This window comes from Haliotis asinina, chromosome 2 (assembly GCF_037392515.1).
Source record: "Haliotis asinina isolate JCU_RB_2024 chromosome 2, JCU_Hal_asi_v2, whole genome shotgun sequence".
Classification (NCBI taxonomy): domain Eukaryota; kingdom Metazoa; phylum Mollusca; class Gastropoda; order Lepetellida; family Haliotidae; genus Haliotis; species Haliotis asinina.
This window is the reverse complement of record NC_090281.1, coordinates 11,959,023-11,977,589: the sequence shown is the minus strand read 5'-3', so window position 1 is coordinate 11,977,589 and position 18,567 is coordinate 11,959,023. Positions and strand designations below refer to the sequence as shown.

The window sequence follows — 18,567 nt, the reverse complement described above, 5'->3', positions numbered from 1 at the left end:
GTGTTGATTATAAAACTATTTGACTATAAACTCTGAAACTGAAAACTTAAACAACCATGCACAGAAGACTGTTTCCCATTATTACTACTCATACATAATTGAAAAAACCAGGCTAGGGTAGTAAGGGTAAAGCAGTACGGGGTCCCTGTTTTTGCATTAATATTGAATGTAAGAGCGGGTGAGTTCAGTTTTATGCCACTTTTTAGCAATTTTCCATCATAATCATAGCAGTGGACACTAGAAATGAACTTGTCATATTTAACCTAAGTAGGAAATGGACTCCACACATTGTAACCATGTGGGGGAATCAAACCCAAGTTTTCAGCATGATGTTGGAATTCTTGAACCATTAGGCTACCCCACAGTACATTAGTTTTATCAAGAGCTAGTTAACCTTCATAGGAATCATGCTTGAATGGATGATGCTTTTGTACAAATGACATTCTCATTATTCATATTATTTTTACCATAAAATACATCCACTATACCAATGGTGCACAACAGGTCTTAAAACTATTTAACAGTTAATGAACTAACAGTGAACAAACTAGGACCACATATTCATAAGACAGAAGACATTAAAAGTGATGCAGTTAAAACTGCTGATACAGCATCATTTTCTAAAGCTGGTGCATGAACAAATGATATAACCATACGAACCTTCAAACAAAAGATCACTGACTAGATGAACATGCACACTTAAAGATGATGCTGGATGGTGCTGAATGACACATGTATCACCACTTGATATCAAAACATATTAATATCGACCATAATTAGACACATGCAAGGATAGCATCCTCTTACCTTCTGTCATCGGCTGCTCAGTGTCGGAAAGGGACTTGGAATGATCCATCATGGTGTTATATATCCAATGAAACCTTTTGTCTTGTAATCCACGTTATTTAAAAGATGAATTTTTTCAGTCACATCTCTATCATACAGTGTCCATTACACATCAACACAAATGTTATAATGCACGATTTGTACAATGACTACCCGGCTGTAATCAAGGAAAAATTCTCAATCGTCAACAACCTGTGAGAGCATCTGGTATGAAAGCCTAGGATTGCGACTGCACAAGAGTCGTAACTATCTGCCTGTATCTCTTCTCCTTGAAGTACATGAGAGAACTGCAGGCACAATTGCTGAAAGACCTATTAACCATCTATTCACAGAGGTAAAAAAGTCAGTTGTCTATTTTAGAAAGGTTCTGGTGAAATATCCCTCTCAGACAATGCCGTATACACCTAGGTCTGGTGTTAATGGATATCTCTTCTGGGGCTAGTCTACAAGTTGTGGGAGGATCCGTTGGGAAAGAAACACTGGAAACCAGATGAAACACGCTGATCACAGACGTGTGATAGTCACAGGCGATGTCTTGTGTATAGCATACATACACAACAGACAATCTTCATCTAGTGATAGTATTATCTTCTGGATGATAACAGCACTGTGAACATGTCACTTGTATAATGCTTCACCCTCTCACCTGAAATGCAGCAAGTATGATCGTCGCTAAAACATAATTTCATTTGCCTACATGTTTAATTATTCAAATGGTACCTTGTCCTACGTCTAGCATTGATCTGCGGCACGTCGTTGATCCAACTGTAACCTGAATTTGTACTGAAGTCCAACTAAATGAACCAACTTCAACCCACATATTGGTAAAAACTTCTATACAAAACTTCGCAATATTAACTTTGGTTCTTCAAGGGTTTTGTCTGGAGCAGCTCAGAGATGGTTAATCAGCTGAAGCCTCTAACAAATGTCATCAAAAAGTCCTAAAATGGGACTAAATATTTCCCAATTCTTATAGCCATAGTTCAAACCAATGTCAAGGCCTAACAGAGGCAACCTGCATCTCCGTGGTAATTGGACCAATCAAGAAGAATGGGTTTTTTTTAGCCTTTTTCCATTACTTTTTTCAATGCAATGTTAAAAAACCTTTAATCAATGAAAATGGGGGCTTAAAAAAACAAAACTGCAGGGTCTTTTTTTACATATGTCCTCCAAGAATTCTTAGATTAAAGAAGGACAGAGCCAGTGATTCAGCTTATAATCTCTGATTATATTATAGGGGAACACAAAGTCTAAAGGGTCTTGGTAAATGCAAGATATTCTACTTAAATTTAGTTAAAGAACAACTTGATTATAATGCAGTTAATCGGTAATGACATGGAATACAGTGAGTATGTTCTTATGCCTCTTGTAGTAATATTCCAGCAACACTGCTGTGGAGGACACCAGAAATGGACTTCACACATTGTACCCATATGGGGAATAAAACCCAGGTCTTTGGCGTGATGAGCTAAGGCTTTAACCACCAGGCTACACCACCGTCCTGACAAGAAATATGAATGAATCATGCTGAAAGAATCAGTGCATGGGTTGGTTTGATGTCACTTAAAGAGCATTCTAGTGGTATCACAATGAGTTAGTGAAGTGGAAGAAGTACTCAAAGTGACGGATGTCGCATGCATTTGACACTGGTATCATACCCACTGGCACAGTTAACAAACTTAAAACATCATTACGACAGGGTTCTACAAAACACACAAATATGTGTCCAGCACACACAAATGTAAAGAATGGAATAAAATTCACTGCATCCAGATGAACACTATTATTTACTGCACCTGCATCACATGTATGACTTTGTTCAGTCTAAATGATGAATGATTCATTCCAGGGTCTAAGAAAATTATCAAAACAAACGGTGCTCTGCACTGATACTTCAATGGGACCTAATACTGCCTGCAAGGATCCTTAAAACTAATAATAAGGAGTCCCTGGGACCCCCATGTTTGTCAAGGTAAAACCCTGTTAAGCTGAACTAGGATTCAAACCAATGATCCAAAATCCAAACACGCCCAAGGGACACAAATCTACACAGCAAATTAAGTCAGCTTACACAATAGGTCCACAGAGTTTCCAATTTCCTTTCTGTAGTATATATGGGAATATGTTAGATATAACCAGCATGTAATTACACCTCACAATGACCTACTGAACTCAGCTAGACAATCAATATCAGTGACCACTATGTATCACCTCAGGGAATGTTAGGAAATAGAGCCATCTAGGCCAGCTACAAATTAGGTGACAGGAAGCACGTTTACAGGTGTGACCATATCAGTCTCCAATAATGAATACAATTCTGGTTCGGAAAATTGGACTCTAAAGGTGAGCAATAAATGGCCATTTGTTAAAGGAGTGTAATAAAACTATTGTGTATTTACTGGATAAACTGTTAGTTTTACAGTTTTACATCAAATTGTACTTCTGAGGCAGTATGTCATCAACATATACTTAGGCACTGCATCACTTAGTTAAGCATCTTAACTAAAACATGAAGATTTTTTAACATGTTTAGTTATGCTTGTAATGATATTTCAAATGCAACATTTAGTCATTTCTTAGTAGTTACTTGGTCCAACAAGCCCTGGTATATTGGTCTGAGGTTAGTGTTCCGTTGACGAGATGTTAGTGGGATGTGTGCAGCTGGTGTTTAGAAATGTTTGATGTTGGTGTGCTGGTGGTGTAATAGTGGTCTGATGTTTGTATGAGGTTGTTGTGATGTTGGTGTTCCGTTGACGAGATGTTAGTGGGATGTGTGCAGCTGGTGTTTAGAAATGTTTGATGTTGGTGTGCTGGTGGTGTAATAGTGGTCTGATGTTTGTATGAGGTTGTTGTGATGTTGGTGTTCCATTGATGAGATGTTAGTGGGATGTGTGCAGCTGGTGTTTAGAAATGTTTGATGTTGGTGTGCTGGTGGTGTAATAGTGGTCTGATGTTTGTATGAGGTTGTTGTGATGTTGGTGTTCCATTGATGAGATGTTAGTGGGATGTGTGCAGCTGGTGTTTAGAAATGTTTGATCTTGGTGTAAAAGTGGTCTGATGTTTCTACAACGTGATGTTTGTATGTTGTGTGATTTTAGTATGATTTTGTTCTGATTTATATTGATACATTACTGTCATGTTAGGGAAGAGAGTGAGAACACTTTTTATACTGAACGTTATTCCTATAAACACATTACAATGTTTTGACATAATTATATATTGTTGTAAATATTCCATCTCAAACAGAAACATAAAAACTGAATATTTGCTGCAATGTCATTATCACAATAACTCTCAGTCTAAGTCAGATCTAAAGATGTGATCCACGATGGTCCAACACTGAAACACTACTTGTCATAGTTTACACTAAGTGAAGCCAACATGCACAAAGGGAGGTAACTCTACCACCCATTTCTTCTACAACAAAATGTCCTGCACCACACCAATGTATGATACAAATCAGATTCAATGAAAAAAAGTGACATCACAGAAATCAGTCTGGGTTAACATGTTTTCAGTAGAACAAACTGAAAACATCATACTTTACACATTGGAAACTAAACACGATCTTCCAAAGATTGGCAACTTTCATTTCGCTGGAAATGAAATACTGGGCTTATCATCTCGGCATGGCACACCATTAAAATTTCAAGCATATTTCTCATTATTAACCTTTAACATGGATGACAAATGTTCTAATCAGTTGTGTCATTTAGAAGAAATGAAGCTCTTTAACAAATTCATCATGTTTCATTCCGGCAGTGTTAATGAGTCTGACTCAATATATGATAGCATCTTAACTTCTCCATCGAAGACAGCCAGGTTACATACACTCAACTCTGCATGTCATCTCAGGTATCTTAATATGAGCAAGCTTTATTACTCACTCACTCAGAAAATGGCCATATTTAGAAGGACCTTGTTTTGTAATAATATTCATATGAGGGCAAACTTTATGGATAAACAACTTCTTTACTCAGGCAATTCAAGGTTTCATGCCTGCTTAACAACAATACAAGGATCTGTATCAAAATGTTGCAAGACTTGAATGAAGAAATTGTTCATTCATAAAGCTGTTGTTAATTTGAGTCTCCAACGTCTAAGATGACAGTCATCGCCACCCCTAACCCCTACCTGAAATTCGGTGACCTGTTCAGGAGATACCTTGCTGACAATCTTAACATGCAGTTTAACATGCTGAAATCTTCAAAGTGTCACAGTGGCCTTAAAAATTATGTGAAGGTCACCAAAATTGACTGTACCTTGGCCTTCCCTAGACAAAGCTTGGTGTCAAATATGAAGAAAGTCCAAAGAATGGTTCTTGAGATATCGCACTAGCAATCCTTTCTTTGAGGGAAACATGATGAAATCTTCAAAGTGTCACCAGGTCCCGATTTCTCGAAATATACTTAAGTCTCAGTTTTGACTTAAGTTCAAGTTTTTGCTTAAATTTGAGAATATGCAGGAACATGCATTTTCCAAAATGAAAGGAAATTGGTATTCAGCTCAAACATGGTAGACAATCTGAATTTGGTGGACAGATTTCTTTAGTTGTTTGGACTTTTTTTAGTCTAAAAAATGCAGTTGAGATAAAAATTCAGCTGTTTCAACTCAGTTGAAATTTGAGTTAAAACTTAAGTTTGTTTCGAGAAATCGGGCCCAGGACCTTGAAAATTAAGGGAAGGTCACCACAATCGGCTGGACTGGGTGTCTTCCTTTGATAAAGCTTTGTGCTGAATATGAAGAAAATCCAATTAACTGTTCTTGAGATATCTTGCCAACATGGGTAAAATGTCCCCTTGTAACCTTGAAATGAAGGTCAACTTCATCAAACCTGACTGAGACCTTTCTCATACTATGATGAACCTAGGTACCAAATATGAAAAGGAATCTAGTCTACAGTTCTTCAGATATTCCAACTCATCCATGTGGATGGACAGATGGACAGAGCCTAATACTATATCCCACACTCAGAGTTTAGATACAGAGTAATATGAAGTAAGCAAACACTCCAACTTTCCCTGCCCCAGGGTTTTACATAGCTCACCAAAGCTGGGAAACTCATGGCATGTTTTTGGGGGAGTCCATTCCCAAATTTGGGAGTCCATCATACTTATATATGCATGAAATGAATTATCATGGATGCTTCCCATTTGATAATGATTTTGTTATAATACAGTCACTTCCAATGTTATCAGAATAATGATAAAAAACAAGAGTCATCAGAAGATGACATATCCCCCTGGCCCCCACATACGTGAAAGGACAAATCATCTGACAGTTACTTATTGTGTTTTTAGACCAAGTCTGAATTGTTTCCATCAAATTCATGAAAAATATAAATGTCACCATTTCAAGGTCTGTCTCATATATCTGCCAAGATCTTTTGAAAGATATGAAATGGTTTTCGAGTTGTGCTCCAGAAATGAAGTCCGCAACGTCCTCATTCAACCGAGAAAATAAGACATCACAAAAACCTGTACATACCAAAAGGCACCACTTTGGGGTCTGCCACACATATCTACCAAGTTTTACTTACAGATATTAAGAAGTTTTTGAGATGTGCTCCGGAAACGAAACACACCTCTCTCTTTTGAGAGTAAGTCCGAAAAGTTTCCATGGAAACCTATCAAATAATAAATCACGAAGACCTGTAAGAAGAAAAAGGCACCACTTTAGGTTCTGATTGATATATCTACCAAGTTCTGCTGAAAAATATAGAACGGTTTTTGAGTTCTGCTCTGGAAACAAAGCCCATCCCTCCATTTTGAGACTAAGTCCAAAATGTTTCCATGGAAACTGAATAAATAATAAATCACAAAAAATTTGTAAATAGCAAAAGGCACCACTTTGGGGTCTGCCACACATATCTACCAAGTTTTGCAGAAAAATATTGAACGGTTTTTTAGTTCTGCTCCAGAAACGAAGCCCAGTCCACCAATAGACCAAATCCAAAATGTTCCATGGAAAAACAATAAAATAAAAATGCCAAAACTGTGTAAATAGCAAAAGGCACAACTACAGGTTGAGATTATTATATCCATCAAGTTTGGTATAAAAATATTGAACGTTTTCCGGAAAGAAAATGGTTACAGACGGAAGGAGGACGGGAGGCCGGACTGACAGACAGACGGGGTGTCGACTATATCATCCCGCTTTACATGCCGGGGGGATAAAAAAATATATCAATCACTGTTATATAGTAATATCAGATGACACCACATCACCTTTTGCCATTGTAAGTTATTCATATTGACTAAATATGAACGATGTTGAACCGGTCATGCAGTAGTCGCATCAAAATGATATAGAAGTTTCAGAACCTAACATACGATTCTTTTCACAGTGTCTGAAAACACTTATCAAATTTCAAATGACTACATTAACAACAGGATTAGAATTATAAACTATTTTTAGCAATGTTATTGAAAAAAAATCCTCAGACACATGCAAAGACGATGGGTACACATCAAAGTTGTCAAGGAGCAAAGTAACGATGTTTCGAGAAACTATCTAAACAAAGTGAATAAAATGAAGAATAAAATCAACAACAGTACTCACAGCAATCTTGTAACATAATTTGACATCTCAGTTTCTGTCGCCCCGAACCTTATGCTCGGACATGAATTTCAATACCTGCATGAAATATTTTGGTCGCAGATCATAACCAAGCACGATATGTCCACTAAGTTCCATAATATATGTATAATAGGTTATGTTTTGCCTAACATGTTCAGAATAGCATGATTTTATCGCAAACTTTCGTCCAAATGTGTAAGTTTTCGTTTACAAGCACAATATCCATGGCTGTAATATGAGGGCCTGTCTAAGGTCACATCCACAATTTTGACCAATCACGATCCTTGTAGCAGATTATGGGAAATAAGCGTCATTAAAAACGAATACAATTAAGTCACTTCTTACAACAGCAAAAAAACTCTTGGCAGGGTACACTGATATTATTGATGTTTAGAGCTCTCGAACAATAACTGCTATCAAACGAATTGCCTCACATGTTATTAGTAAAAAGCTTCGAAAACCAAGATATTTCCTGCTGTTGCATCACATTAGCAAGCAGAAAGGCACTGTACTTGGGAAACAGACAACCATACCTACATACTACTTGAGAAATCTTTTGTAAAATACTTATCAAATATTGCATCCATGAGGACGCAGTGGATTTTAATTTGGGGGTCCTTCTTCAAATTTCTGCATCCAATACGCAGGAATCCTGCATCCCTGTAAAACCCTGTGCCCATTGCCCAGCTGGACAGGAACCAACATCATATAGCTGTAAACAAACCTGGTGCTCATGAAATGAAAGAGGAACCAATGCACCACAACATGAATCTGAAGAATCTGGTCAAAACTGACCTGCTAATGGACTGTGACAGGAATCGGGTGTAAACATGACTGCGGTATGTGGTGGAAGAGCTGAAGGAGGGATGTTAGATTGCCTAGTTTTCTCACAATGTGAAATCCAAGGGCACTGCCATTCGTCAGTGTGAAAATTTGTATCCTATCAATATTTGCATTCTGGTGATGTCAAATGGACACAACTTTACACAAAGAAATGTAAAAGAGAAATGTAAAATTCAATGGAATTTTCCATATTGGGATAAGGTATTTATTCAACTGTGATAACAAACTCCAGGTTCAGCTCTCATCATGGGTTTTGTGCGTAAGAAAACTGAAATTGCTACAACTCACTCCTATCATATTTCATAGCTGTGAGTGAGTGAGTGAGGTTTAGTTTTATTCCACTCATAGCAAAGTTAAACAATATCACAAAGGTGGACACCTGAAATGGGTTTCACACACTGTTCCCATTGTCGAAAATTGAACTGAGGTCTTTGGCGTGACAAACTACTACTTTTATCACTGGACTACCCCACCGCCCCTCACAGCAAAGAAAATGTGTACACTTCATATAGATCAATATGAAATGTAACTTCCCTGCCATCAAGAGACTAGCGTCGGAAATCTTCATGTTCCCTACAGCATTTGAACTTAATGTCAACTTCCCTTCAGTCAACACACGCTTTGTCAGCTCAATATCACAGCTCAGCATTGAGCTCATTCGTTTCTGTACAGTATTGCCACCTATGACCGCCAACTTGTGTGTTTAAATTGTCAAACTCAGTGGAATCAATATGAAGGTGTTGGTTTCCAGGGGGGACACTTTGCTATGTAGACAAGTTAACGTAAGAGGCTGTGTTTGAGAGTTCTTACAATTGGAGGAATCAATAGGAGCAGTTGTTGCTTCACAGCCGACCAGGCCTCCATTACACAAAACAGTTGTAGTGAGATGATCGTAACTCCAAACTTTCAACAAGGACTCACAAAGGTCGGAGAACTAGGCTGATCAGCAGATGCCATCCAGACTAACTATTAGCACTGGGTGTTAAAAGGTCCTTGTCATACCATTATTATTGAACTATTAAATTTAAAATTTGTTTAAGGTCACACTCTGCATTATTATATGGCTGCGGTCTGTCAGTAAGCATGTCTAGACCAGACAATCCAGTGATCAACAGTATGAGCATCGATCTTCGTAATTGGGATTCGATGACATGTGTCATGCAAGTCAGTGAGCCTGACTACCCAATCTTGTTAGTCACCTCTTACAAAATGCAATTCTAGCCTAGATCAGCAAAGCGAGTGCAGGAATGCATATGTGAAATCTTTGTAAATGGATAAAGTATTACACAGAAACATCTCCAAAGATGAATCAATCTGGAAAACAAAATCTGTGTCCTAAGATAGGCGAAAGAGTATGTGTTCTGATGATGCTTTTAACACCTAATATATCCTAGGGACGATTGAACATATTGCATCCTTGATCAGACATTTTTGCTGTAAGTTACTTCTCCAATATTTATTGATTGTTGATTGATACTTGGTGATTGATTGATACGATTATTGATCTCTATGACCTGTGTTGATATCCAGCCCTGTGGTCACCATCTCGTCTGTCTCACGTCCTTGAACCTCACTATTTTCCATTCTGCCAAGCCACTCTGCAATGCTGAAGGCTTAAGTGAAGCAAGTCTAGATTTACTCAGGTTTTGGCAGAATCTCCACCTCACTGGATCCCCTTTTCAACTTTTATGGAATTTTGTTTCTGTCAAGAGAGACCAAGTGTAAGTCAGGCTGTCATGTGCTGACAAAAGGATTTCCAACATTCCCTGCATTAGTGTTGTAGCAGGCTTGTCAGTCCTAGCCAGGAGTATTAATCTTCCCCCTTCTCATCTCCTACCATGGAGAGTCTCAAGACAATATCCTCCTGCTTGTCTATGATGGCAAATCAATGTAGGATCTCTTCAGTCAGAGAGGGTGTTTTAGTGGGACCTTCATATAAGGTCATACAGCTTCAACAACGGCCAACAACCTCAGCGCCGCAACAGCAGCTTTGTAGTAACAGTTGGGACATTATCCCAGGGTATTTCTACTGGAGTCACATACTCTGAAAGGGGCTGAGACTGTTAGTTCTCCATCCTGGTTTTGAAGTTGTATGAATGTGATTTGTATGGATGGGATTAGTTGGTGTAGATGAATGGCTGCACCTCATTTGACTCAAGATGAGATTCTGGTTATTGATTTTCAGATGCTTGTTATCAAAGGCTATTCAAGGGAGAGTGAGTGAGTAGGATTTTTATGTGGCTGACAGCAATATTGGAGGCAAGCTATCAAAAGTATTGATTAATGAAAGTGCATGAGTGAGTGAGTGAGATTGTTAAGCAGCTTACAGCATGTATATGTGTGGAACAAAATGGGACTACTTTCACTTATATCATTGACTCCACTATTGTAGTAGCAATGCAAACTGCTAACCAACATTGACACTTGATTACATCAGTGTAATGGAAATGGAGGTAGTATTGCAAACAATCTTCAAATCAAATGTTCTGGTCTCAAACCAAAGCAAATCAACTCTAACGTAAAACAGTACCAAACCTCTGAAAACCAACCACATGTACAAGTTTGCGCAATATACGTTTTTCTTATAACAAAATGAGACCATTACATCTATCCATCGTTATGTATATGAATGATTTTTTTCAGTTCCTGTCAACATAATATTATCATAAGGAATACAATAATGCTAGTTTACTAGTTTGCTCATTGTTGTGTTAACTGTACAATAATACATAAGGATAGTGATTAGAGATGCCATGATACATCAATACTTTTTCTAAGATGATACAATTATCAATACACTCATTACTGTATTGATATTTACTTTTCAAGGTATTGGTTTATATATGTTTGTTCATCATTTACATTTGGCAATGGTTCATCTTTTTTTATGTTATGATAGTTTTAAACGATTATTTTCATGCATTTAGATGGGAAAACAGAACTTTTTAATCACTGAGAATAACAAATATTGACTTGTTTTATGGACAATCATAAACTATGATTGCTTTCTGGTGTAAAGGTTTGTTAAGAATTTGCCAATTTTCACCAGATTTCATCATTCATTGAACTCATGAAAGTAATCTTTTCAGTTTAAACAGTGTGGATATTTTGCAAAATCTAGTTTAGAACAATTGACAGAAGTAAATGGCTAGTATATCTAAGTGAAGTCCTCACCTTGAAATCCTTGGTGTATAACATACACAGTTTTTACAACTGTCTTGTAACCTTGTGTAAGCAGAATAGTACAGCCAAGATGTTACCTGCACTGATTTCACCCAGGAATGGCACCAGATGGCCCGGCTGCTCACATAAGTTTATTCTAAATACCTGTTTTTCTCCAAATGCCAAATGTTGCCTCACAGTAGTAATGTAATGCCTACACTCTTGATGCAATAACCGAATGTTTTTTACTAACAAATCAAAAGATTTACAGACAGCACACATATGATTATTTGTTGGTCGACTTGTGATTATTCTGAGTGGCAAGTTACAAAGAAACCAGAACCAAGAACTTAAGTACCGCATTCACTTTAGTAAGTGTCCAGTGAAATTTTAAGTCCCTTCCATAATCATTTTTTCAATAAAAAAGACTAATACACATACAAAAAAAAATTTTTATTATTTATTTTGCTTCACGTAAGTATGAAGTGCTTAAAAAGACAGACTAGTCTCAATACTGGTCAAGGTTCAGTCATATGAGTGACACATATGGACAAATATGGTAATAGCTGTCACATATTCCATAATCTAGGACTCAGGAGGCCAAAGACAGATATCCCATTAACTGCAACCCTCATAAAAGAACACCATCAAAACAGTTTAAAAATAAAATCAATGTATTATATAATTATTGACTTTCATTTTTGCAAAATTAACAACTGCATACTAGCTGGTGGATCAACGCTGACAATACCAGTCATTGGCTTGTCGGATTCAGACGATTATTTACAGGCTGTGTCTATACAGCTGGGAGTGGTTAAAGAATTTAAAAACAAACAAAACTTTCTTTCCTGCTTGACACTTTTCCTGGCACAACAACAACATGAAGACAACTGACAAAGTTGCTGCTGGTTCGTCACTTAGCTGCACATTGAGAAACAAGGTTGTCTCCCTTTTCCGAAGTTTTTCACCCTGCACCGCATCAAATTACCAATTTCAATTTCAAATATTCTGTCTTGGAAATGTCAAAGTGACTGTGACATGAGAAACTGAGAATGTCACACTCCCTGTACACAATCTTTGATGCTGGGTACATTGTTAAACATCTGCTGTTACTGTAAATTTACAAACCTATTTAATATCATATCAGCATTTGAAATCGAGTGAGGTTTCATGTTAACTACGATCATTTCCTTAATGTAAAGTTTGCACCATTATCATTATGACAGGAACTCTTTGACTTCATGCTTGTTTTTCCAAACTGTATTTTGTGTGCTTTGTTTTAATCAGCCAAGTGAGGAATAAAATTAATCAACACTATTGAATATAGCTTTACCAGGGGACAAACACTAAGTGAAGATTAAGTTAAATGACTATTCATTGAAATTGCTGATCAGCTGTTTTTAAGATTTTGTATTTTGTTCTAAAACGATTTGTAAAACTTTCAAGGCCAAAATAAAAACCTAAATAAAAAGACACAAATGCACGAAAATGAGTGAGAAAGTGAGTAGGATTTAAAGCTGCTTTGAAGGGTATTCCTGTTAGTTGTCTGTTGATGGAAGGTGTAAGTGGTCTGGGTCTTAGATGTTTACCACTGTGACACCTACAGGCATGGTGTGATGTCAAAGCTTGAAACATAATGAAGACCATCATCATATGTTCCTGGCATACTAAAGGGATGTAACTCTGTGTACTGAGCTGTCATCTTAGATAACAAAAACAAAATGCAAATTAGCAAAAAAACTGAGACGATGTACGTGATACTAATAAGATTTTAACAATTCATCATTGATTTGGGGGAAAATAACCTGAATACCAATATTAACATATTCTAAACTCATAAGCTATCTGCTCTAGTGGAATCTGAGGAATATCTTTGCATTTTCAATCTCAAAGACAAGGAAAAATACAAACTTCCAAAATCTCAACTACATACTATCAAACTCATAGAGACATTACAATGACAGAATGTGGACATGGGTCAAATGTCCAATACACATATTAATTCAAAAATGCAATGTCTTCCTGAGATATTATGTTAAAAAAGCACATTTTAGACTGGGCAAGATGAAACCAATAACCATAAGATATCTCACTGCTGCAGATGAATAAATTTAACTCATTCATGATACAGATGAGGCTTCACAGAACAGACAGAAGACAGAAATTAACAGTTTGAAACAATTCTTAACTGTTCATCCTTACACCGACAAAACAATTCACCACCACACATAATCTCAACCTTCTCCTCATTGCAGCTATTTTCAGGAGCACCACACAAGATCTTCATATGAAAGAGCTATACTGAGGATCTCAGTGCAGGAGCTTCACTAAGGATCCCCATGCTGGAGCTGCAAAAACGATCTGCAGCATGATATCCAAACAGGGGCTCCCTATAGGAGCTACATGCAGGATCTCCCAGCATCACCTCCACATATGAGCTCCACATAGGATCTCCCTGCAAGACCGCCACTCAGGATTTCCCTTCATGAACTCTACATGGGATCTCCCAGCAGGACCCCCACATAGGAACTGCACACAGAATCTCCATGTAGGATCTCCCTGCAGGGCCACCACTCAGGATCTCTACACATGATCTCCGTACAGGATCTCCCTGATGGACCTCCACAATGGATCTCCCCCTAGGACCTCCAAACAGCAGCTCCCCGCAGGAGGTCCACTTAGGATCTCTATTCAAGATCTCCCTGCCTGAGCCACACCACGATCTCCACTCATGATCTTCATTCGGAACCAGTCTGAAGCATCTCCGCTAAGGAATAGCATACCAAACTCATCATAGCAATACAATAGAATTTTCCCCCTGAAAAGATCAATATTGAATCATTTTGATGGAAGTATCCATCCACAATGACCCAGTAAGCAGCTGATGCTGTCAACTGTCAAACACACTAGCTCTTGGTGAATCCAGTGTCCATATTCATCACCTGTGAATCATCTCCCATCAGGACAAATTGACTACAGCTCACTGCAGTCCCCTTCTCATTATCCAAGATACAATTGCAGGACAGATTTGATGTTTTCATGTCAAACTTTGCTCTACCAAGAGGATATGCTGGGATGATTTGATCTCTGAACTATCTCTCTCAATTAAACAAACCACTAAACACGGAGCATCTCAGAACATCGTTTAAACTTTGCAATTAATATGTGTATATATGCAGACTTGGTAACTTCGCTACATGGCTCAAATAATGCTGCTGAGATGCAATACTTGAACTCACTTGCACTCACTCAAAGCATGAACTGTTTGAGAGGCATTCTGGAAGTTGTAAATAATAGGAATGACAAGTCTTTATGGATGATCAGCTTCTTTATGGTACAATAGGGATGTTTCAGTTTCGTTTTGTGCTTGAAAAGGTATAAGAATCTATACTGAAATGTCACTTCTGTACAACAAAGAAGTTGATCATCCATAAAGAAATGTCATTCCCACTAAAACCATGTTTGTGAAACGATAAATATTACTGGAAGACGGGAATTCTTATTTTGGTTTCTTTAATTCCTTCAGTGAGATATTTTACAGCAGGTATAGGCCAGTGGAATAAAAGTTCCGGGAAATTATTTATTACTAATACCTCGAAAACACTAGATCAATAGCTTACTTCATACTATATTAAAACTGCAGAGAATGGAATGTTCTATGGAAAAAAATATAATTACTTTAAAGAAAAGTTTTCACTGACAAAGTGTTCAAATTTATGCAGCTACAGTGTTTGTGCATGATTCAGTTAAAAATTAGTTTAACATTACTATCGTCCTATATTTTGATTTAATAATATGCATTAATATACCTTCCTCTTAACTGGCCCCAATGGTAGTTATATACAAGTAACATGACAGACCCATAAAACCAGTTATAACTAATATGATTATGAATACACTATATTAAGATGACCTGGGAATTCAGAAATTACCATGTTGGAATTGTGACATTTGCTGTAGACCTGGGACTGAATATCTGCCTTGGAGCAGGTCAAGGAGTGAATTGGGCATGGTGTACATGAACTGTTTCAGACTGTAGTCGTACAGATGGATTACAGAGCAGATGATATTACTTAACTTGTTGGTTTTCACATCAAAGAAATCTTACTATTGACAACTTCATCTATGATGTAAAGCCTTCATTTTCGTTGATCATGTTGGAATATTTTACGTTTGTGGCCATGAAACTAACATCTAACCATACCCTGCCACTGTAGTAATGGAGAAACAGTGTCAGTCAGTTAGAGTGAAAGGTTCGTGGTTGGATCTTCTCCTCAAGTGAGTGAGGTGTGTTACTCTGCTCAGTTACGAAAAGCCACATGACGTATTACATGCATGAATGGAAGCATGCTGTAAAAATACCTTGACAAAACACTGCAGATGCCAAGAGAAGAAATTTCTTAGAATATGAGCGACCATTGTTTCACACTGCTTGTAGGAGGTTTTATTTCACATATTGTGGGTTTCACATGTTATACCTAAGTTGAGAACAAGCCTGGACATTTGTGAGACGACTGACTGTTTTAACCACTAGAATGCCCCACATCCCAGCTTCGACGTAAATGTTCAACATTAGTGTGGATCTAATAACCGTACTCTGATGTCAGATACTTTCTGTTGCACATACCAGAGCAACAATTAATCAAATGTAAGACATTCTTTCTCAAAAACACTGAAATCTTAAATTATCGTGAAAATGTTATCAATTCCAAACAAAAATTTAATGTTCAAACAAATTCAACTCTTATTCTTGAAAAATAAAAATACAATATATAGCTCCTTTCACCATATTTTTAAAAATTGAAAAACTAAACAGTTTCATTCATAATGACATCAGTTTACTGCCAATAGCCAATACCCTGACAAGAAACACATAAATCTCATTTTGGGTTATGAGATGCTCCCGAGGGCACCTGTCTACCAAAGTGGCCCATGAGGTATTTGTAACCTCAACTGCTAGTTTGTGGGGAGGGAGCAGGAGGGGGACCGGCCAATTATCTGCCTGGGTGTAGGCAAACATTCAACTCACATCGGCAAGGTAGAGTGCAAACATTAACCCCCTAATAAGAAAACCATTGAAAAAGACTCTCAACTGACCTTGAAGTTTGACCCTCAACTAGAAAAAGTTCTGAATGTTAAATTTTCAGGGAAATACTACAACAAAAAATAGGTATTTACAATCAGCAGAAAACAGACATTTTTTATCGAAAGCCTTTTGATGGATCCAACTGACTGTCTAGTCAGGTACAGAGGGATTTACCAAGATTTCCCAACATAAACCTTCCTCTTAATCACTCAGCCACAGTTGCAAGAATTTTAAGTAGTTAGCTGAATCAAGGACGTGCCGCAGCCCTAAACGCTACAGAGAGGAGTCTAGTAATACTCAGACCTACCTTGAATTACAAATCCATCACAAACATTCAGCATATTCACAAAGTGTTCAATCATTCATATCAAACTAATCATGAATCTAACCATTACAAATCAATCCTTTAATAGTATGTTATATAACTAAACTAGTTCATTGTAATTAGTAGATAAGCAAACTGAATTTTTAAAATCTTTAATTCACCGAGTTTAAAATAGACAACTAGTGTAGAACCTACGGTGAGTGTTTGGGATGCGTTTCCTGTACACAGCTTCATCCACTGAGGTTCCCATCACTGGTGTTCCTCATCATAATGAATTCATCCCACCAGAAGTCAGTTGTCCTACTCATCCATTAAATCCACACACTTCCATTTCCATCACAAATGTCCTCATTTGAAGATTTCGTCTTGGCTCCTGTCTCCAAATCTTGTCAATCTACTAATTCTCATTGATCATCAGAAAACAATTATGAGTCAGAAACGTCTGTCCAATACATAACGGTGATTGCACTCTGTTTAATCCACGGTAGTGCGCAAAGTACACATGCAATGACAGTGCGCTCCACTGCAGGATTCAACTCTTCCTCTCACAGTTTAAAATGTATGCACACTGCAGAGTGTCTAGCAGTGAAAGCAAGCCAGTGGAGATAAAGGTAATTTCGTATCTTGTCTCTCTAGCTGAGAGGGGGATTTCTCTCAGGCCATGACTCATCCAAGATAGGCTAAACAAGCTTCAACTCCAGTTTTTGTTTCCTCACATATTTTTAACACAATGGGATTCACGGTTTGTTGAACAGTGACTCAAATGCAACTATCAAGGAAACATGAAGTTATTACAACATAGTGAAATACAGCTACTTGTAGTCAATGTTAATGGATTAACATAACAAGTCCAGGTAGCTTCGGAGCTGCTTTCATAAACAATGCAGGCTAACAGTTATTCCTGAAAGGTTCCACATATCTTGAATGGTGAATTTGATCCAAACATCCGAACACAGAGTTAATGTATATCATTAACTTATCCTCCAGCTCTTTCAACAGTGTCACATCTCAGCGGTTGCATTCAAAGAGAGCACCTCCGACCCCATACACCAACCTTTCAATCCTGCCACTGTAGTCCACAGACTCTCAAACTTCACATTTAAAAGTCGAAATTTAATCAGATGTTAAAAACAACAAATGCTCCAGTCAGGCCCATCCTTTGTGAGCTTGTCTCCTCTCCACTGAATATTTGGAAATTTTAAATAGTCCTCAAATTAAGTTTGATCCCAAATAATGTACATGCGGCTTGCAAACACTAACTGGTGAGTCTAACTAAGACATGAGATGGGGACCTGGAACATAGAAGGCCTGATGACTCATACTAACTAATAATGCATTCACTATTGATCGATTCTGTGAGGAGCTACTGGAATCGCTTCAGTGTCGCTTCAATATCAATCGTATGAGGCAGCAAGCATGCTAAACAGTCTTGTACAGCTGAACCAATTCTACATAGCCTAGTTTTTAAGGTAAAACAATAAGGAAGCCACAGACAGGCCATGGGAGTGTGTGTTGTATTGTGGACCATGAAATGGTTCACCTAGACGTAGCCATACATCACTTGAATGTACCATGATGCAGTAGATCAATACATAGGAAGTTGCCACCATGCCCTGGTTCACTCCTACTGGCAGAGTGTCTGTGTGTTTATGGAAATTCACCAGAATTAGTACTTTCTCATCATAATGTTTCCTCTCAGCACAATGTGCCAAGTCAGCAGAAATTT

General features: G+C 37.7%; 1 protein-coding gene across 5 annotated transcripts in view; it reads right to left on the bottom strand.

Moving 5' to 3' along the window:
- The window catches only part of LOC137273248 (rap guanine nucleotide exchange factor 1-like), a 117,807-nt gene that overhangs the window by 77,291 nt on the left and 21,949 nt on the right, over positions 1-18,567 (bottom strand). For 4 of the 5 annotated variants that reach the window (XM_067805778.1, XM_067805782.1, XM_067805780.1 and 1 more), the window contains exon 1: positions 808-1,365. The exons of the other annotated variant lie outside the window; for it this stretch is intronic. In XM_067805778.1, the coding sequence (XP_067661879.1) occupies positions 808-859 (52 nt within the window). In that variant the 5' untranslated portion in view covers positions 860-1,365. Of the gene's footprint in view, positions 1-807; positions 1,366-18,567 lie in introns of those variants that run through there. 5 annotated transcript variants of the gene reach the window in all.